We start from the raw sequence: 23,226 nt of genomic DNA, 5'->3' as shown, positions 1-23,226 counted from the left end.
TATATCAAAATATATTTGATATATTTTCCTATACATTTTGTGAAAGATTTAAGGCAGATGTTGAGAGACTGCTGCAAATTTTGATGTTTGTGTCCCTTTTCTAGAGGAACAAAATAACAGATGATACAAAGGCAAAAGACTGGTTACTTAAAATCTGAGCTTAACTGGAGTCCAACTAGCTAACATAGGTTGATCTTCTTGGGAGAACTGCAAAGGTCAAGGTACCATCTTGGGGAAAAACCTGAAGACTAAAAGTATTGTTTCAATAATAAAACTTAAAGGTAAATTCAGAGATAGGAAGTTGGTTACATTTCACCATAACAAAAACACCTCAATCCCTCCGTGTTTGTCGGCCTCCTTATCCAAAGGTAGTAAGAATATGTCAGAGGGTCTGGAATTTAGCTCAGTGGTTCCACAGCATGCCTTGCAAGCACAAGGACCCAAGTTTGATCCCTGGTACCAAAAACCAAAACAAAACAAAACAAAACAACCCAAAACCAAATAAAACATGTCAGAGGAGCAAACCTTTATTCTTTGGAACCTAAAAGTTTAACAAGAGGAAACCTAGCTGGAAGTAGTAGCACATCCATAATTCTAGCAGTGTAAGAGTGGAGGCTGAGGCAGGCGAATTGCAAGTTTGAGCCAAGTTTGGGCAGTTTAAGGGCTTGGTGAAATCCTGTTTAAAAAAAAAAAAATGGGCTGAGCATCTAGAGCCCAATGTGAAGGCCCTAGATTCAATCTTCAGGACTGCAAATAATAAAACCATAATGAACTGAAATCCAAATTCTATTTCCAAAGAAAAATATTTCACTGGAATCTACCTACTCAAGCAACAGATATTACACTATTCAAAGACAGTTTGAAACATTTAGGGATGGACAATTAATGGACTTACCAGCACTTTCAGCTATTCCAATCTTTGCCGATTTTATAGAATCAGCAATGATAGGAACTAAATATGGAATTGGCCCTATATTCAAATTAGAAATCAGAGTATTAGAAATCATAGTAGCCTTTGTTATTAGAGAGGTATCAAATAATCCAGTGAGCCTATGGATCAGGTACTACGTTTCTTCAACTTACTTATATCCATCATATGTTTATGATTTGTAAGATATGATAAAACATCACTTCTGCTGGTTTAGAAGTGGATATTATGATGTGGTACAAGTACAAAGCAGAATGATTTATAAAACTGCCAGTTCTGGAGGCCAGCTGTCCAAATCCTACCTCTAGTTACTAACAGTTTTATGTGTGTCTTTGTTGCCTTTTCTGTAACAGAATAGTAGTACTACCTACCTCAAATGTTACAAAGATTAAATGAGATACTACAGGTATGGTGCCTACAATAGTGCATAGCACCTGTTAAGTGCTCAGTAAACATGTGCAATATAGATTCCATTCACAGATTGCACTAAGCTTAAGTGTGAATCAGGTTGGCTTCTGTGGGAAGCAGACTCTGAGATAAAATCTATTGTGTAGAATGTTTCCTAGGGAGTTTCTCTGGTATCAACACCTGCAGAAAAAAAGAAAAAGCAGCAGAATGGAGGATATGAATAGTATAGGTCCTGTATCTTCAGCCAGCCCCATGGGGAACCTCTGGAGTGAAAGCAGTTTGTTATACTGTATGGAGTTGATGAAGTCAAGACTTTTGGTCCTCTCAGCTGGTCACTATGTTTTGGCTATTCTAGGTCTTTCATAGTACTATATAAAATTTAGGAGTTATTTTTCTATTTCTGTGAAGAATATTATTATTTAGATAGAAATTGCTTTGAGGGGCCAGGGATTTAGCTCAGTGGTTCTGCCGCCTACCTTGCAAGCACAAGGACCCAACTTTGATCCCTGGTTATCCCCCCAAAAAAAGTCTTTGAGTTTGTAGAACACTCTGAACAGCATGGACAGTTTAACAATATTAATCCTTCCAACTATAAATATAGAAAGACTTTCTATTTTTTGGTATGTCTTTTTCAATTTCTTTCATCAATATTTTTTATTATTTTTTTTGGTGGTACTAGGGATCAAATCCAGGGCCTTGCACATGCTAGGCAAGCATTTTACCTTTGAGCTACCTGCCATCCTTGTTTTTTTTATTGTAAGAATAATTTTATTTCTTTGCTTAAATTTATTCCAAGTGGATTTTTTTCATAGCTACTATAAAAGTGATTTCTTGATTTCTCTCAGCAATTTATTGGTGTTTAAAAGAGCTATAGAGGGGGCCAGGGATTTAGCTCAGTGGTTCTGCCACCAGCTTTGCAAGCACAAGGTCCCGAGTTCAATCCCCGGTGCCTAACAAACAAACAAAAAAATACAAACTGTTTCATTGATCTTTTGGGGTTTAAAAAAGTTTATTTCTGCTTTAGTCTTTTATCTTGTTCTATTAACCTTGGATTTGGTATGTTTTTACTTTTCTAGCTCCTTGAGTTTCATTATTAGTTGTACGTTAGCTTTCCCTTGCTGTAACACTCATTTGATATACTTAAAGAAGAAAGGTTTTTGGCTCACAGTTTTGGAGGTTTCAGTCCATGAAAAGGCAGGATAGTCTATGAACTATTGTTCTCCCTCTCAGCAGAGGAAAAACAGAAGTAATGGAAAGAAATCATAGCACATTTGTAGTACAGCCCTTACCAGGGCCCAGATGTTAAAAAGAAATAGAACCATTCATTTCACTGATTTTTTAAAAAGGCCAAAGTGAATTAATATAGCAGCATGTTATATACAAAAAAGGTCTTGATATACATGGATATGCAGTCAGCCTAACCATATTTGCCTATTCATTGACCTAACCTCAGGAAACTGCCTTAGCTCACATCCTGCATGAGTGCCTGCTAAATAAGTGGCCTAGTGGCTATACTAACCGTATATTCTTCTCAGGGATCCTCCATTTGCCAGATTGAGCCATCAAAATCACTTTGTTGGCATTTAAGTCACAACGGGGAAGGAACTAAGTAATGGGGAGAGGTAGTAGAGACAGATAATGGTTGCTGAGATCCATTTTCACAATTCCCATGTTTTCTTGGAACTTGAGATATACTTTTACTTATTTTTATTTTTTTATGGTTATTTGAGACAGGGTTCTCACTATGTAGTTGAGACTGACCAGGAACTCACCACGTAGCCCAGGCTGGTCTCGAACTCACAGCGATCCTCCTGCCTCAGCTTCCCAAGTGCTGGGATTACAGGCATGCGCCACCACGCCCGAGATATATCCCAGTTCTTTTTTTTTTTTCCTGGTTGACAGGGTTTTTATTCTTTACTATCAATTCCTGATCATGTATGTTTGACTATCTTTCCTTTAAACTGCTAACAGTGAATATACAGACAAGTAGAAATTTCTTACCTAGATTATAATGCCCCCTTAAACAATATTTTTAAAAAATCAAGGTTTTTTTTTTTTTTTGGTACCAGAGACCGAACATGGGACCTTGTGCTTACAAGACAGGTGGAAGAACCATTGAGCTAAATCCCCAGCCCTAACAAATCAAAGATTTGATAGTTATTTTATGAACACTCAACAACCAAGTTCCCAGCCCACTGATGGCAAATCTTTCAGAGCTTTCAATGATAATAAACAGCTGGCTGTGGCACACATGCCACAAGTTTGCTACCATTGCTCTAGTCCATGCTTGTAATCCCACCACTTGGCAAGTTTGAGTCCTGCCTGGAAAATTTAGTGAGACCCTGATTCAATATAATAAAAAACCACTAAGGATGTAGTTCAGTGGGAAAGCCCTGGGTTCTACCCTTAGTACGATAAAGAAATGAGGACCACAACAATCAAAAACAAATCTCACTGTGGAAAGACCTGAGATTCCTGGCCTTTTACCTTCATATGTACCCTCTCCTCAAAGGTCATTACTTCATTATTGAGTGCTGCCTTTACTACTAAGATGGGTCCTTTTTTCCCCATAAATTGTTCTTAACACTAAGTCACTCAACCCAAAAACTTTCCACTGCTGGTTATGCGATCATAAAGATCAATAAAAGTCTTACAAAAAAAAAAAAAGTGCCTAAAGCAGTATTTGTGGGTAGAGAATTAGGACGATTTCACTAAAGTTCTGCCTAAATAAAACAAGGTTTTAAGAACAAAGAATTAGCTCAGCACAAGACTGAAAAGGCAGGAAAAGAGGAAGTGTTTGTTCTAAGAATGTGCAGAAGACAAAAGCACAATGTATTTAGGAAATCTCAAGTACTTCATTATGCCATGAGTGCAAGGGGTTTACACTCTCTACCATCTGGAAAGAGCCTCAAGCACACCTCTATTTCCCTGAATCCAGGCAACAGAGAGACAAGCAATCAAGGATGGACCACCAGTCTGTGGTAGTTTTCTGGTTTTGGTTTCACAGGCTCAAGACTCATTTCATCCTTGGTAGTTAATGCTGATAAAATCTTGCTTTGGAAAAGGTCTTAATGGCTCATACCTCAAGATTTTACTCTATGACCACGATAAGGACAAATTATAACAATGCATTATCTTTACACAATAAGTGAGAACTTTTTGCTTACATAAGCAATAAAAAGGCCTCTTTCTGTACAGCTAAGATCATAGGGAACTGGATTTCATATCTTTAGCTTTGGTATATAGCTATTAGCATGCAATTTAGAAATCCTAAGTCATAACTCTCTTTATCAAATAAAATCACTTTACTTTTGATTTTTTTTTGATAATTAGAGATTTAGAAAGCAGAAAGAGGGCCAGGGATTTAGCTCAGTGGTGCCGCCACCTGCCTCACAAGTGCAAGGATGAAAAGTAAGCAAATTAAATTTCTAGAAATTTTAAAGCCAGTACTGTACTGTTTCTTAGGCCACTGCTGTCACCCAAAGTTACAATGTGCTCAATTTCTGGAGCTCCTAGACCCTTTTTTTAGGCTCATTACTTACTAAATTTTCCCTTCTGAAAAGATTACAATAACTTCAATAAAAAAATAAGAGTTTTAGGCAGCAATTACCTAAAATATAGATGCTCTTGAGCATGCATTCTCAGTGAAGGTGAAAACTGGTCCGTCCATGGTGTGTGTGTGTGTGTGTGTGTTGGCTGTAAAAATAGTATGTATATACAGGCTATAAACCAATACACAGTATCTATGTGGTATTAAGATTTCTTTTTTTGTGGGGGGGTTTTGAGACAGGGTCTCACTATGTAGTTGAGACTGACTTGGAACTTACTTATGTAGCCCAGGCTGGTCTCAAACTCACAGCGATCCTCCTGCCTCAGCTTCCAGAGTGCTGGAATTACAGGCATGTGCCACCACACCTGGCTGGTATTAAAATTTCACAAGGAAGGGTAATAGGAAAAAAAATCTAAGAGACTTGTTAGAGAAGTGATAAAATCTTAAGAAGCCCTGCAATAGATTCTTTTGTAATTCTGGAATACCTAAAGTAACTTCAGGTGCATAATAATTCAAAATCCCTGGATAAAACAACAAATAATGTCTACTCCATTTCTAATCAATATATGAGTATAGTACTTGTGAATGGCTCCAGTTCTAGTTTGAAGAAAACACTGGGATTTGTAAGATGCAGATGACCTTGAAAGGTGTGTTTTTTTCTTTTTTTGGTACTGGGGATTGAACTTGGGTCCTTGAGCTTGCAAGGAAGGTGCTGGAACCACTGAGCTAAATCCATAGTGAGAAAACACTGGGATTAATTAAAAAAAAACAACAACAACAAAAAAGTTTATAAGTCATTAAGTTTCTAACAGAGTACAAACCAAGAAAGTAAATTTATTTAAATTACTAAAATAGCTTTTACATATCAGCAGCTACAATTATTTTTCCTGAAAGACAGTAACATATTACTTTAAAATTTGGTTGACCAAAACATTTTACAAAAACATTTGTTTCTCCATATAATATGAATGTATAAAATAATACTCAAAATTTTGTTTTATAATCCTCTATAAATCAAATCATGTTTACTGTTAGGAACAAATTATAATAAATGGGTATACACTTATGAATGCTGGTAATTCTGGTGGGAAGAAATCAGACCACACTTACTATAAGCTGTGAGGCTCTCAAAGGGTAAATAAAGCAGATATCTGGCTCCAGTACTCTAAAAACAGTATTTTCACTTAATAGCTTATGGACAATTAAAAAAAAAAAAAAAAACACCTCAAAGTAGATCTAGAATTATATTTGAAAAACACAAAGCAGTTGAAAGATGAGAAAAATCCAGTTATACATTTAACACTCTTTGTATGTTATAAAGTTCACTGTCTTTTTTGGCTTGAAGCACTCAAATTTATCACATGCGTAGTAAATCTACATTTGTTACGAAGTGCCATTAAAAGACTCAGACTGCAACAAGTGGACAAGCAGAAATTAAATCAAACCTGCTCAGAATAGGTTAACAAATGGCTTACCAATTTCTGAAACTGTTATTTCTTAATTCAAAACAAAAACAGATTTGCACAAAGTAGACTGCACTGAATTTACCATTAAAAGTCAATGAGCAAATATATGAAGCCTTCTAATATATAGACTAAAAATTCGTGGGATAACCAAGAATTTCTTAGAGTGAAAAAAATAATAAATACAAAAAGTTCCCAATAGAATTTACTAAGATGCGGGTTTAGATGTTTCACTAACCTACCTCTTAGTGGCTCACTGTAACATTTCATACTGAAGATTTTTTTAGCCTTACATTTCCTTCTTTATTCATTTTATTATTCCTCTCTTCCCTTTCCTCTTCCTCCTCTCTCCAAAAATAAAGGGAAAAAAATCTAAACACATACATAGATGATATTTCATTACCGTTGTTCCAGATGACTAAGGAACTCAGGCCTAAATGATGTAAGAGGAAACATAACGGGAAAACCCATAGTCATAATTAAAGAGCTGCCTCATTAACTCAACAAACTTAAAAAACCTAAGTTAAGTTAAAAAAACAAGACTTATTCATAGGAAAGGCACCTAGGCCTTCAAACTGTTCATGCTATAGCACTGATTCTGCCCAGAATCAGCAGATCCTTGACGGGAATGCACACAATTTGCACTCCTCTAAATATTCAACACAACAAAATGAGAAATAATTCTCTCAAATCACAGGTAATTAGGTTTAAGAAATGATTTAATGTTCCATGTTTATATAAGAACTTAACTTCCTTTAAAAAGAAACCAGTTCATTCAAAAAGTGCTTTGAATTCTATCCTGGTTTAAAAAAGTCTGGTAATTTCTTAGAATCTGAGACATGATTTTTCTTTTTTCACCCCTTACAAGCAGATGCCACTTTTCAGAGCATTTTCAGGCTGTACAGGTAGGACTAAGTGAGAAATACGGCTCCAAAGCCCATTCAACTTGTCTGGGTCCATATGATTATAGGAGCTAGGGGTGCTGGAGCTGGTGAACTTAACTTTGAGGAAATCTCTCACTTTTTCTTCAATTTCCTTTAGGCCTAGACTGGTTCCAAGGGTTTTCTCCTCCAATAGGACAGTCAAGACTAAGGCTACATCTTTGAAGGCTGCATTTTCATGATCACAATATTTATAAAAGATTAAAGTAGAGCCAGCAGGCAGTGATTCAAGGCGGTGTACCACAGCTGCATTCTGGCCATTTGTGAAACCATTGCTCAATTCCTGATCTACCTCCAGTTTGACAACATCACTGTCTTGAGCAGCTTTGCCTGTTCCATCAATCCGGATGGCACGGACACTCCGAAAGGAAGAGTAGGCATCAGCAATTTGTTCACTCAGACACTTAAGTGCTTCTTCCGCATCTTGGGCAGCAGTGAGCAGCAAGATAGCAGGCTGAGGCCGAGGATTGGAGCTATTAAGATGTTTCTGAAGGAACGTTAGGCTTCTTTCCCACAGCTTCTCATCTTGACCTTGGTACTTGTTTCTAAGTTGCTTCATCTGGTTCTGGAACATTTGAACAGCAGTAGTTTCTACCTCAGGAGTATGAAAAAATGAAAAATTCCAAAGGACAAAAACATTTATCACAACAAGTAGGCAAAGAAACCATTTCTTCTTGAAAAAATATTCATTTTGGGGCTGTTCAGCTACTGCTGTTCAAAAAAAAAAAGAAATGACAAATATAAATAATAATTTTCTTAGATTCAATGGCAAATGAACTTTAAAAATTAGTGTTAATCTTTATAAACAGTAGGTAAAAGAAAAAGGGCTTAAAGAAGAAAGCTGATAATTCTCTTTCTTGGTAAAATAAAATAATTTATCACATTTTCAAATTTCAAACCATCGGCCTGAAGTTTACATGCATAAATATGAGTATCTTTTAAAAGTGAAAGCAATAAAAGGTCTTTGAGGAAATTGTAGAACTTAAAACATGAAATGGCATAAACAGGTCAGAAATAACTATTATAATACAAAATGATTATTACCACTGCTAATAGTAGGGAGATAAAAAGTATTAACAACACTTTATAAATATTTTATATGGGGAAAAAACAAGAACCAGGATATATCATGTCAAAGTACAAGATCCCAATGATAAATGTAACTGTATTGTTTGCTTTAAATGTACCAATAAACTTAATGGAAAAAAACAAAACAACAACAAAAAAACCTTATAAATATTTTTAAATTGAGAAACTCGGTTCACACGGCTAATTATCTAAGTAAGGTAGAATATTTCTGAGGTATATAAAAAGACATCCTTTTTTTGGTACCGGGGATCAAACTCAGGCCCTTGTGCTTGCGAGGCAGGCGACGCAACCACTGAGCTAAATCCCTGGCCCTGAGGCATATAAAAAGATAAAGCAAACAATGCTGTATAAGTATATTTTATCCAATACTGTAATAGCTATCTGTCCCTTTAGATTAACTGCACTGATACCTATCTATTTTTCTGTGCACCCAAATTAGCACTGGTAAATTTTACTTTTGAATTCAAATTCTAATTATTATTGGTAATTTTCTATCAACTTACAGTTTATATACAAGGGGTAATCAAAATATATAAATGTTTAAATTAAAAACATTTTATTACAGTAAAAAACACATTGCCATTGAATTCCCCTCAAAATATTCTTCCTTGCTTAGAACACATTTATCCCATTGTTCTGCACTTTTGAAGCAGTTTACCAAGTTCTTTTTTTATGTCTTTACGAAGTATGATAAAAAACTGAGTGACTGCTGAGTACCATCCAACAGAAAGGCGGGCTCGTAAGAACATTACAGTGTATCCTCATCTACCTTATCAACTAATCTGACATCCTTTAACTTCTGGCTCTTTCCCAAATAGAACATGAACATGAACATGAAAATGAAAGGTAAAGTTTATGAATCAATTCAGAACATCAGTAAAACTGATAACACTCATAAAAGATTTCCAGAACTGCTTCAGAGAGAGAGGAAAGAACAATGGGATTAAGTATGTTTAAAGTGAGGGGGATATTTTGAGAGAGATTGATTATAATGTGTCTTTTACTATAAAAAATTTAAGAAGCTTTCCTCAAATATTCACTGTATTTTTCAATCACTCTTTATATAGTGCTTATCAGTTATATACACTTTCTCATGTACCTTTAAAAAAAATTTTTTTCCCCCTGTACTAGGGACTGAACTTAGGACTTTGAACTTGCCAGGCAGGTGCGGTGCGCCACTGTGCTATATTCCCAGCCAGCTCTCATATACTATTTCGCTTAATCATTTAATGATAGTAACAATAACATTTTTGTATCTATTATTTATTGAATGTTTTAGCCTAATAATTGTACTAGAGAACATTTAGAGCAGTAATTCTCAAAGTATGATCTGCGGGGTATCTACAGGTATTTCAACCAAAATCATGCATTGTAAGAGAATGAGTGCAGATGCAGATGTGAGAGTCCAAGTGAATGTTAATAAGCCAGGCATTAAAAAGATTTTAAAAAATGCGAAGTAATATTACATTTTACTTGATTTATTTTAAAATAAATGAGTAAATAGCTTAAGAATTTCTCTAGCTTCTACATAAATATGAAGGGACAAGTATAATTCATTTTAAAAAAGCTTCTGAAGGGCCAGGGATTTAGCTCAGAAGTTCTGCCACCTGCTTTGCAAGCACAAGGACCTGAGTTCAATTTCCAGTACCAAAAATAAATAAAATAAAATAAAATAAAAAAGCTTCTAAAAATTTTAAACAGAACTACCAGATGATCCAGTAATCCCACAGCTGGATATATATCCAAAGGAAATGGAATCATTACGACAAAGAGACATTTACTTTCCCATGTTCATTGTAGCACTATTCATATAATAGTCAAAAAGCAGAAAAAACCTAAATGCTATAATGTATAAAAAAATGCAGAACATATACACAATGGAATACTATTCAGCCATAAAAACAATGAAATTCTAGCCAGATGTGGTGGTGCATGTCTGTAATCCCAGAACTTAGGAGGCTGAGGCAGGATGATCACTGTGAATTCAAGACCCGCAGGGGCCACACAGTGAGTTCCAGGTCAGTCTCAACTACATAGTGAAATCCTGTATTTAAAAAAACAACAACAAAAAAACCAAAACAAAATAAAAAAAGAAATTCTAATATTTCCAACAATGTGGACAGAACTGGAGATCACTACGTTAAGTGAAATAGGCTAAACACATAAAGATGAGTAGGTAGTGCATGATCTCACTCATATGCGGAATCTGAAGAAGTTGACCTCATGGAAATTGAAAATAAAATGATGGTTGACAGAGGCTGGGAAAGCAGGTGTAACAGAAGAGTGGGAAAAGGTTGACAATGGGTACTAAGTTAAAGGTAGGAGTAAGACTTCTAGCATTCTATTACACAGTAGAGTCCCTAAAGATAGTGATACTGGGGCCTCGGATTTAGCTCAGAAGAGGCACTGTGCCTGCCTCCCAAGCACAAGGTCCTGAGCTTGATCCCTGGTACTGGAAAAAAAAAAAAAAAAAAAAAAAAAAAAAAAAAAAAAAAAAAAAAAAAAAAAAAAAAAAAAAAAAAAAAAAAGATAGTGATACTGTACTGCATATTTTGCTTTGTATTTCAGAAAGTTAGAAGAAAGGATCTTCAATTTTTTTTTACCATAATGAAATGATATCTACTTGAGATAAATGTTTAATTGGATCTAAACATTACACAATACATATATATATATATTGAAACAATACACGGTATTCCATATATATATAATTTCAATGCTTTTATATATCAGTTTTGAATAATAACAAAGCAGTTCTTTGCAGCCCTTAACTTTAGTGAAAAGGGGCATTGAGACCAACATTTCAGAATTATTCTTAATTTATTTTATTAGTACTCAGGATAATAAAGAAGCTTAGGGAATAAAAGAAACTTGCCATAAACCTATATACAAGGTAAGTTCCAATCTAGTTCCAATACTGGTGTGTGGACTCCAAAACCTACAGTCATCTCCTTATGCCATGCTGTGTGCAGTCTGTTTCTTGATTCAGTATTGGTTGCTCAATTAACCTTTTCAGTAGCTTTGCTTATTACTTTTTTTTTGGGGGGGACCAAGGATTGATTTCAAAACCTTGCTCTTGCAAGGCAAGTGGCAGCACCACTGAGCTAAATCCCTAGCCCTTTTATTTTAATTTTTGGTCTTATGGATTATAAAGTAAAAGGGAAAACTAGATGTGGTTTGATATAGTTTGTTCATAAAGAATTTCACTGCTAGTATAGTAGTTTCTCCTCTGAAATGCTTAAAATATGATTCAAATAGAAGTCATACTGCTGCTGTCAAGAGACATTTTAAAACATCTATGGATCACCAATGTTAAGAGATTCACTTAATAAAACTGAAAAAACTTACATTGTCTGGAGAGTGATGGAGACTGGTTTCCAAGCTTTGACATCTGAATGCTGCCACCTAATAATCAAACAATTAAAAAAGACTATCAACTTATGTTTCATAATTTGAGCATTTATTTCCAGTAGAAAAAGAAGATACAAATTCCACCAAGAGAAAAGATGGCAGAGGTTAGTCGGAAGCAGAAGAAAAAGAATATTTGGGTGTCCATTATACTGAAAGCTCCTTGAGACACAAGATATATTTTTTAGGGCTGGGGATTTAGCTCAGTGGTGCCTCTGCCTGTCTCGCAAGCACAAGGTTCAATCCCGGCTACAAATGATAATAAAAAAAAAAGATATATTTCTTTTACAGTTATTCAGAGTGTGTAGTGATCTAGTAGAAAGTACATACTTAATATGAGAAAAAGCCTTGAAGGATTCAACCCATAATTATTCAAGGGGATTGGTAAAACTCTGGATAAAGTGGACAAAGAAAATAAGCACACCATAATAAAGAAACATACCATCTGAAAAATGGCCGTATATTGAACCCTTGTCTGATGAAGAAGCTGTAAAGAGGGGAAAAAAAGGACAAAATTTGGACTATTTATTACTAATCTAAATGGATAAGGTGTTTCAATATCAGATTCAATATTAATACTCACTATTCTACCTCAAACTGACTCAACATTTCTTCTGGGGCTTCTGACAATTTCAAACATTAGTCATGTTTCAAAAACATTTATTTAAAGACTTTCCAACACTTCTTTTAACAGACAAAATTCTGTTTTACTTCTGTGATTAAACAAGAGTTTTAAAATATTTTTATTCTATTATATTTAACTTCACCAAAGCTCTACTTCCATCATTATTTTAGCAAATATTTAGAACTACCCCGGCCTTTCCCTTGTCCCTCTCCATCTTTCTTAGCAGGGCAGCAGGTTTCGACATATAAGAAAGAGCAAATGAAGCAAAAAGGTCAGGGTTCAGGGGGTAAAAAAGCTGAGTTACCTCACTGGTATAACCTGCACTGGCCATTACTGCCATCTATCACCTGCCTGGAGTTTTAAAAATTTTCTGTATATAACTGATCTTCCTGGTGTTTAATAACAGTATTCATATGAGAAACACTGGAGTAAGAAAGGAATAAAGTTAGCATTGCTAAGACTCAGAAATACTCTCATTTTTTACTATATGACAAGAAAACCCAAAACAAAATGACATCAATCCTAAATCTAAGAGGCATATTGTTTTAAAATTACTAGTTTAGCTTAGGAAACCTTATATTTTAGAGGTTTCTAAGGGCATTAAAGTTATTAACTGCATTACCAAAACAAAACACCAATCAACAAACCCCAAACCCATCAGATGTTCATTCTGAATACCTTACTATATGTTTGCAAAGATCAAATGAGATACTACGTATGAAAATGCTGTGAAGTGTCTATGTTAATGATGAATCATTATTAATTATGAACTATACATAACAGTTATATAATTCTTAGAACACAAATGCAAACTTTGCATGGTATATACACACTGCTGATCTAAAAGGTAAAAGCTAGCTCTCTTATTAATTTCATTAGACAGTAACAAAACTTCTGAAAAAAATTTTAAAAGATAAAGCAGAAACTTTTCTAGTCTAAAGAATGCAGCAATCATCACTCCACTGAAGTCAAGAGTAGAAGGCATGAATTTTCTAAAGTTATTGAATTTTACACAATATGTTGTTAACAAATAATCATTTACAGGTATATATTATATTCAGACTTTTAAAAAGGGTTTACACATATAAGCTCATTATAATAACAGAGTTACAAACATTATTGTCCCTAAGGTAAGAAAATCAGGGTTCACAAAGATTAAGTGACTTTACCAAGCTCTTTCAATTAGCAAGTGAGAGAAGTCTGCAACCCAGGTGCTTTACCTCCAAGCTCATCTTCTTTACTCCACACCAACTTTAGAACAGGTTCCAAAGCATGTATTAATGATCTCATCTCTCTATAGCCACATACTTCCCTGTACTTACTGTTTTATCATCTGGCAAATGGGACAAAGTAAAGACAGTGGTTCTGCATTTCCCAAAAGCCTAGGATATAGGCAGAAACCTGAACTGGGACTGTTTTACCTAGGGAACTGGTGTGATGATGGAGTGGTAATAAGAATCCAAAGGTTCTTAAACACCCCCTCAAATCCCCCACCTCGGCACCAAGGATCAAACTCAGGACTTTGTGTTCCCCCAGCACCTGGTACTGAACTCAGGACCTTGTGCTTACCAGGCAGGAGCTGGCACCACTGAGCTAAATCCCCAGCACCTTGAACACCCAAATTTAAAAATGCAGAAATGTGTACTTAAGAGAATAATGTTGCTGGGTGTGGTGGCATATGCCTGTAATCCCAGCACTTGGGAGACTGAGATTGGAGGACTGCTGCCAGTTCCAGGCCAGTCAGTCCAAGGACAGCCTGAACTACATAGTGAGATCCTGTCTCAAAAAACCAAAACCAGGGCTGGGGATTTAGCACAGTGTTTCCATCGCCTGCCTTGCAAGCACAAGGTCCCAAATTCAATCTCTAGTACCAAAAAACAAAATTAAAAAAAAAAAAAAAAACAAACCCAAACCAAATCAAGTAAAGAGAATGAGATATGAAATTAGGAATTATAAAAAAAAAATTTTAAACCTTGCTTTGGAAGAGAAATCCATAAGAAAATCACTGCATTCTTCCACTTCCATTGAAAATATTTTCTTCCTTTTCAATGTTCTAAAGTTTTGTCTTTTTTGGTACCAGCAATTGAACTTTGGACCTTGCACTTGCAAGACATGTGGCAGAATTACTGAGCTAAATCCCTGGCCCCTTAAAGTTTTTATCGTGGTTAAAAGCCTATAATTTCTGTTACATGTATATTTCTTTACGTTGCTTCTACATAACTCTCAAACCTAATATAGTACTTAAGACATAGTAGTTACAAGCATTTAAACCGTAAAATAACTAAAGACAAAGTTAGAAATGTAAAAAGATAAGAATCCAAAAATTAGCTATCAATTTACTAATTAAAAAGGACTATTTCTGAATTTCAATCAGATATTCAATTATTTTCCTTTCTGATGCACAGTGTCTTAGAGGAAATAAGTTACAGAAACATTTTCTGGTTAAAAATCATCTTATTACAGGGATACATGAATACTTATGTTTATAGCAGCAAAATTTATAATAGCCAGATCATGGAAACAGTGTATATGTCTATCAACAGATGAAAAGATAAGGAAAATGTCCTGTTTATACACAATGGAATACTATCCCATCATAGAGATAAACTTGAGGCATCTGTAGGTAAATGGAGGCAACTTGAGAACATAATGTTAAGTGGAATAAATCAGTTGCACAAGCTCAAATATCAATATATATATATACACACAAAAGGAACAAAACAGAAGGGGAAATTCAAATACGTCTCCAAGTTACATATCCTATTGTTTTAAAAATATTTTAATATATATGCTAATTTGTTTCATTTATACTAATAGTTTATCTTAGTTCATTGAAAAGAAAGTTTGTATTATCTTTTTTTGTAAGAATCATTTTGGTTTATATCTTGTACTGAGTAACTACTTTGAAGATAATGATACACACAGCATAGTAACTATTGTTATTCTCTTATTTGGTTATGAAAATTTGTTTTATTTTTTCATAAAACAAAAATTTAAAAATTTGTGGTAACAATGTATTTCAATTTTACTTATATGGAAGTCACTTACCTGCTATTAATTAATAATCCAGAGCATACACTCAAGAACTAAAAAATAACAAAGCAAACCTCTGACTTTCTCACGGTAAAGAGAATGAAACTCATGTATTTTCTCTATCAGTAATTTTCATTTTTGATTCTTGTCATAAGCCTAATTTTTTTTTTTTTGTTATTGGGGATCAAACTCAGGTCCTTGCTCTTGCAAGGCAGGTGCCAGAACCACTGAGCTAAATCCCCAGCCCGTTCTAATAGAATAATTAGTGATTAGGTTGCCTAACTGTAACAGGTCAGAAATAGCAAATTATGAGGACATGGTCTTCACAGTAAGCATATACAACAATAAAAAATTACAGCCAACAGTAAGGCAAGAGAAAAAGGTCATTTCAGTTTTGGATAGCTGAAGAACTTACTACGTGGAATCAAATCTCACTGAGAAGAAAAAATGAATTGTGATCATTACTGCTGTCTCATGGAAAATCAAAGCTAGAGAAGTTATTCCATAAACAAGAGACAAATGACAGAAACTTTTATAACATCTAAATAAAAGTAAAAGGACACATGAGGACCTTGAGATCTACTGTAGTTAGATGAGTAAAAAGGGGATAAAGAACAAACGTTACTTAAAGCAGAGAATGTGTCTGTACATGCACATGCATTTAATACAGTGAAAGTTTAATGTGGACACATTTCTACAGAAATTACGACAGGCAATGAATTCAAAGTAAATTTAATCAGTTTATCGGTATTAAATTCTGTGACACTTAATCCATCCTAAACATGAACACGAAAACACAATTTGTGCATACTGGCTCTTATTACATAAAACAATGGCATGTAGAGCTGCTTTAAGTGTTTAAAAGTCTGCTAACTAAAATCCAGGGATTGTCAAAAGAGTAGTTTTATTACCATATATGCTTATGCTTGCTTTTAGAATTGGACAGCTTGTCAAGCCCAGATCTATATACATCCACTAGTTTTCTTACACCACTATCCATGCTCTATACACAGTTAATCTGATCCTAGTCCAAGCAAATGGAAATTATAGAACTAGTAATCATAGTTGCAATTTATTAATGAAATTACAAACAACTCAAATGCTTATCTGAAAAACTGAATATTTTTTGTACATTAGTTAATGAAGAAAAACACAGCAATTAAGTTTACTTACTTTGCATCCTAGTTCTCATTCTTATATTTTTTTCAGACCATTCCTGATGGGTTTTTTGATATCCTGAGCCTGAAACAAATTCATATATCAAAATATCATTTCACATACTTTGAAAGCCTGTATCATAGTCCAGTGTTGTGTAACAAATCTATCAGAAAGGAAAAAAATAAAGTAGGAAAGGAAAACAGTGAAGGTAACAGCTTGTGAAGTAAAAGAACTTCAATCATATCAGTGAAGATGAACTACTTCTTATAGCAAAATAGGCATCAAAATACGACAGTGGTGGCAAAACTATGGTACACGTGCTACAGTGGGCTGTTTGTATTACTGAAAGCTCTAAAAGGCTTGCCATCACTGCATTATGGCCTTACAGACAAAACTATGTAAAGTCCTTTGGTCTATGCGAATGAATGAGTTAAGAAAACACATCACTAGGTTTTGATGTTATTTAATTGACAAGTTAACCATTTACTCTTGCAAGAAAATTACTTATGGTAAAATAGCCCTGAATACATTTCTACATCACGGTGTAATTATCATGTATAGTGTCAATGATTAGTAGATTAAAAAGTGAAGAGAGAAAAATAATTTAAAATCTTATTAAATTTTTTTGGAAGAATAAAGCAAGGTTAAATATAAGTGCCTGAAAAAGAAGGATTATTGACCACTTACTCAGCACTGAAGATTGCTTATTATGAGCTACGGAGTCTTGACCTCAAACAGAAAACAGGAATAGGGTCACAGAATACTTGTAAATTAAAACAAAAAAAAGATGTTGCATAGATATTTTGCTTGTTTCCTATGAGTACTATAAACAAATCAAACCTTTCTCTGACCAGAATAAAAAATATAGAAGAAAAAATTATATAATAAATATATTTTCCCTTTTAAAACTTCAAAATGTTGAGATTGGACAATAACATAAAGTCAGTTTTAAAATCATAACCATCAAAACAATGACTTATGGGCTGGGGATTTAGTTCAGTAGTAGAGTGCTTGCCTAGCATGTGAGGACCTGGGTTTGATTCTCAGCACTAGGAAGAAAATAAAAGCTAAATATATTCAATATTTACCAGGCATTATGTATAATTTTACTTAATTCTTATATCTTATATGTAGATGCTATTATCTATATTTTATAAAAGGGGAAAACTGAAATTGATTATTTTCCCGATTACGTATCTGAAAGTAATGGGACTAAATCCATAACAGATATAATACCATGTAGGATGGTAAGTATTATATGTGTAAATTTATGGGCAACAAAAAATAGTTATGAAGTAAAATACTACTTTCAAATTTTGAAGTGATACTTAAGGATAATTATAAAATGATACTATGGGATCATTACAAAATGACATTATAAATTATAATATGATAAATTTCAAAATTTGCCTTCAAGAAATAAGTTATTTCTACCAGTTGATATAAGTATCAAGGTAAATTTATTCACAATTTCACTTTTTCAGAATGCAAAAGCAATTCATACTAGCTATAAAACATATACTATTCCAAGAATGTATGACTTAAAACGACATATGCTTTTCTATATATTCTTTCATCAAAGTCTAAGTACTCTGTAGCATCATTTATATAGGCAGCAGATGGATTTAAGAGTTTCCAAAGTTCAAAGATTTAGAGAAAAATAGGATAAATATTTACATAAAGGATGATTTTCCACAAAAGGTTTTAATGTTTCAGCAGCTTATTCATTTTTATTATATTTCAATTTAGAGTCCCCAAATCTGCTAAAAACTAAAATTAAAAATCATATAAAATGGAATTCTAAGAACATAATGATCACAAACAATTCCCAAAGGCTTTTTGCTTAGTCTTTTACTTAAAAAAAGTTATGTAGATGGAAAAAAATTCTTGAACATTTTATATACAAGGGTATTTTCAGCTGATTAATATGTGACTCAAATTCTGGGACTTGATTTACAAATGAAAAAGAAAAAAGTATTATTTCATATGTTCTAAGAAACATATCCATTGTAGATAATCTGCACAATACAGAAAATAATAAAGCAAAAGAAAAATGCCACCGAGTCTATTGTCCTGAAAAATCACTGTTAGCATTTTAGTATACTACTTCATAATATTCTTTGTGACATATTTTCTTAACATTTTATCATGAAAAATTTCCAAGTAAAATTGAAACTACTATATCAAGGGCCGGGGATTTAGCTCAGTAGTTCCACCGCCTGTCTCGCAAGCACAAGGACCCGAGTTTGATCCCCGGTACCAAAAAAACAAACTACTATATCAATCAATGAATCAAACTAGAAGCAAATCAACATTTTTATATTGCAAGCAAGCGCACTCAACAAATTACAGAAAGCAGTAGACTTTTACTGTCATTTAAAAAATTTCAAAATCAGGTTTGAGTATAAAGAGTAACTCAAGAAGCCTAAGGAGTAGAAAGATACTGGAGGAGGTTTTTATTTAATCACTTGCTACATGTATTTTTCATTTAATTTGTAAAAGAAGATCTTTAAAAATAACAAACAGGGTTGGGATGTAGCTCAGTGGTGCTGTGTCTGCCTCGCAAAATGCAAAGACTGAGTTCTATCCCTGGTATCAGGAAAAAAAAAAAGAACAAAATTTGACCATGATCATAGGTCCATCTGTAAGCATGGCTTTACTTACTTTGTGGTAATCTCTGAACTGATTCTGGACGTTGACCAGATGATCTGGTGGTTTGATCTAAAAAAAAAAAGTACATTAAAATTCATATTTAATTTTTTTTTTAAAACAATGCTAGGAATTGAACTCAGGGAGCAACGAGCTATATCCTCAGCCCTTTTAATTTTTTTATTTTTATTTTTTGGTTTTTTGAGACGGGGTCTTGCTATGTAGTTGAGACTGACCTGGAACTCCCTATGTAGCCCAGGCTGAAACTCACAGAGATCCTCCAGCCTCAGCCTCCCAAGTGCTGGGATTACAGGAGTGTGCCACCACACCCGGCTAGCCCTTTTAATTTTGAGATAGGGTCATGGTAAGTTGCCCAGGTTGGCCTTGAACTTGTGATCCTCCGCCTATTTTGGATTCTGCAGTAGCTAGGATTATTGGCATATTGCCACCAGGCCCGGCTATATTTAACTGTTTAGTGTGCATTTTATTAGAGAATAAATATTAATGAATCATAAGGACTTTAATACTTGGTGCATAATTTATCAAAAAAATTTTCAAAGAGTTGTGCTTTATCAAAAAATTTAGCTAGGTATGTTCCCCTAATCACTAGTTAAAGAAAAAAATTGAAGATATAGAACACAGCAGGAAATAAACATGATAAAACCTTGGAGATAGGGAAAATCTAGAAAGTTTACAATGGATTGATTGTCTTAAAATCCTTAATACACATTTGGCCTTAATATTTTCTGGAAAGGGCAAGAAAGTATGGTATTTAGTAAACAATAAGTATTAAAGCATGAGATATTTTAGTTCATTGTTTTTAAGACATTTTGTTCGTATAATAGTGGAATGTATAACTGTGTTTCAAAGTGGTCAGATTACTTTTTTTTTTTTGGTACTGAGTCTTGAACTCAGGACCTTGCTATTATGAGGCAGGCCCAGTGCCACTGAGCTAAATCCGCAGCCCCCAGATTGCTGTTTTGAAAACAGAAGCATTTGACATATAAAAGTGGGCTGGCTAATTGTAAATAGTGTACCATTCTTGTTAAAAAATTTTTGAGCATCCACCCCTGAAATGTTTTTCTATTAAAAATATGAAGTTCTGAATATGAGAAAAGGAAAAAATGGAAACAAAGTCTTTGTAAATAGGGAATGGTGGAGGGGGTGAAAGGAGGGCAGGAGAATGGAGAAAAAAATAAGAACCAAAATACATCATGTAAAATATAAGATCCCAATGATGAATATAACTATACTGTATACCTACAATGTACCAATAAACTTAATGAAATTTTTAAAAAATGAAGTGCTAAAATAATAAATTAATTTGTTGTGAATATTACAATACAAAAATAAACATTTTTAATGGATGAAATAAAAAAATTACATAAAATTCTAGTATTTTTTTTTTTTCCTTAGTGATGACTGGCCCAGAAAATAGACTTGGAAGACCAATATTTTTCTTAATATGCCTCAATACCTTGTTCTTTTTTGTTTTTGCTACACTAGGGATGGAACCCAGGGCCTTCTTCTTCTAGGTAAGTGGTCTACCACTGAGCTACATTCTCAGTCCTTTTTCATTTTATTTTTGAGACAAGGTTTAAATTGCTTTGGTTGGCCTCAACGTGTCATTTTCTGGCCTCAGCCTTGCTGTGCCTGGTAACATCTTGTTCTTTATTTAAGAGTTTTCCTCTGCATGTATGCTTCAAGAAAGGCAAAAGAACTGGATTTCTAAAGGGAACAAAGACCTGGGGTTTATATAGTTCCAAACAGCTTAATGCTAGTGGCAATGGCAGTGAAGTACTGATTATATGAATAGCTTAATCTTTAATTTTTAGAGATTTATATATAGTACTTTATTTGGGTGCTTACTATGTGCCAAGTACTTTCTTTTCTTTTAGTTTTCTATTTTTTTTTTTTAGGGTACTGGGGATGGAACTCAGGATGGACCTTATGCTTGCAAGGAAGGTGCAGCATCACTGAGCTCCCCAGCCCTCTGCCGAGTACTTAATTCTGCATGTATGAATTAAATTATTGAGGAACACAAGTTAAGCAATTCTTTGACGGTATGCATCTAGTAAGTGGAGGACTCAAACTGGGGGATTTTGGCTCCATGGCCTCATATACACTTGACAAGTGCTCTACCACTGGGCCACATCCCCAGGCTGAGGCCATGCCCTCAACCACTATGCTAGAGTATGACGTATCTCCTTTTAGGATTTCTCTATCAAGAAAGAAAGGAGGAAAACATGAAGGTGAGAAACATACAGAATACCAAATGCCCATAAACACAGCTATGGACTTTAAAAAAATTGTTCTTTTGTGGTGCTGGAGATTAAATTCACAGCTACACGTATGTGAGGCAGGTACTTTACCAATGAGGTATGGGTTATGGGTTGGATCTTAGGTCATATTTATTCTTTTCTTCTTTTCCTTTCTAGTTCATTTTTAAAGTGAAATGATGAAATAATTAAAAAGGATTATATAAATTCTCATAAAGTGGTAAGGGAAAGTGGAGAATTATTTTTTAGTGGGACTAAAATTTAAAATTATACTGTTTACTTGCACTTTATAAATTTACCCAGCATCTCAAGCCTCAAAATAGTGTTTTTTCTCTATGCAGTTAACTCTTTCAATAAGAAATTGTTAACACTTGGTATGAATTTGAACACTCTAGAAAGAAAAGCAGTGTTTGCTTTGGCAGTACATATACTAGAAAGAAAAGCAGTTATTAATAATATTGATTAAAATTAATATTAAAATATCCTAAATTCTAACTAACACTCCTGAAAGAATGCAGAGTCCCAATGCCTATGTGATGTTTATCTATAAAATTAAAACAACAAACACTCTTCTTTTGATTATAAAAATACCTTATTTCCCACAAATATCCAAGAAGGCCAAATGTGATTTATTATTTAGCTATTACTATGCTATATTACTATTCAGATGTATACATGGAGTAAGTATTTTATGTCTACGTATTACTGGGGGTTGAACCGAGGACCTTGGACATGCTAGGAAAACACTCTGCCACTGAGCTACAGCCTGAAGCCTTTTAAAATTTTTAATGTTTCAAGACAGGGTCTTATTAAGTTGCCAAAGCTAGCCTTGAACATGTGAACCTCTGGTCTCAGCCTTCCAACACTGTGGCTAGCTTAGAATTAGTAATTTTAATACACATTAAAAGTATGTAACTTTTTAGAAAGCAATTTGGGGTGCGTACTGGGGATTGAACTTGGGTCCTTGAGTTTGTGAAGCAGGTGATGGAACCACTGAGCTAAATCACCAGCCCAAATTTTTTTTGTTACTGGGGATTGAATTGGGGCCCTTGTGCTTACGAGCAGGCAGTGGAACCACTGAGCCAAATCCCCAGCCCTCATAGAAAACATTTTTAAAGAAAAAGCAACTTCACAGAATACCTGTATATTTGAACTAAAAAGATAGCTCCTACAAGAAGAGTCATATGTATATAAATCAATGTTACCTCCAGATTCAACAGAATCCCCGGATCTGACCTTAACAGTAGTGACATCACTGTAAGAACCATCTTGGTGGTCATCTTCAGTTTCTCCTAAAGAGAAAACAATATACTGGGGTGTAGTCTCTAATGCTTAAAAGCTCTGCATTAAAAAACCAAGTCAACATTATAATGAAGATTTTTAAAAAGTTATTACTATTTTGAATCACAGAATTCTGAATGAGTTAAAATTGAGCTATTTGTTGTTTTCTGAGACACATGATTATTTCCTAAACAAATATTCAGAGCAACACCTATAAACTATATTTTGAGGCTTTAATGTAGCCAAAAATGAACAGGTAAGAATTAAGCAGTGAGAAAGTTTTGCTCTATAAGGAGAAAACTAAATATAGCTGTACAATTAAATTCAGACATGAATAAGATATACAGGTATGTTTTTATAAGTATACATGAATATGAGTTAATGTATATGTGTGTGTGTGTGTGCATACATATA

The 23,226-nt window shown here is 34.2% G+C and overlaps 1 protein-coding gene across 1 annotated transcript in view; it reads right to left on the bottom strand.

Annotated features, from left to right (window-relative positions):
• Positions 1 to 5,826: 5,826 nt before the first annotated feature.
• The window catches only part of Tor1aip1 (torsin 1A interacting protein 1), a 29,339-nt gene continuing 11,939 nt past the window's right edge, over positions 5,827 to 23,226 (bottom strand). Inside the window, exons 8-13 of the mRNA XM_033761963.1 lie at positions 22,737 to 22,823; positions 19,268 to 19,324; positions 17,291 to 17,332; positions 16,619 to 16,687; positions 11,728 to 11,784; positions 5,827 to 8,001 (exon numbers count right to left, since the gene is read on the bottom strand). Of these exons, the coding sequence (XP_033617854.1) occupies positions 7,211 to 8,001; positions 11,728 to 11,784; positions 16,619 to 16,687; positions 17,291 to 17,332; positions 19,268 to 19,324; positions 22,737 to 22,823 (1,103 nt within the window). The 3' untranslated portion in view covers positions 5,827 to 7,210. The remainder of the gene's footprint in view (positions 8,002 to 11,727; positions 11,785 to 16,618; positions 16,688 to 17,290; positions 17,333 to 19,267; positions 19,325 to 22,736; positions 22,824 to 23,226) is intronic.

The sequence above is a fragment of the Fukomys damarensis genome, unplaced genomic scaffold (assembly GCF_012274545.1).
Source record: "Fukomys damarensis isolate Sample0158 unplaced genomic scaffold, DMR_v1.0_HiC HiC_scaffold_11, whole genome shotgun sequence".
Classification (NCBI taxonomy): Eukaryota; Metazoa; Chordata; class Mammalia; order Rodentia; family Bathyergidae; genus Fukomys; species Fukomys damarensis.
The sequence above is the reverse complement of the archived record's forward strand: the minus strand, read 5'-3'. Positions and strand labels throughout refer to the sequence as shown.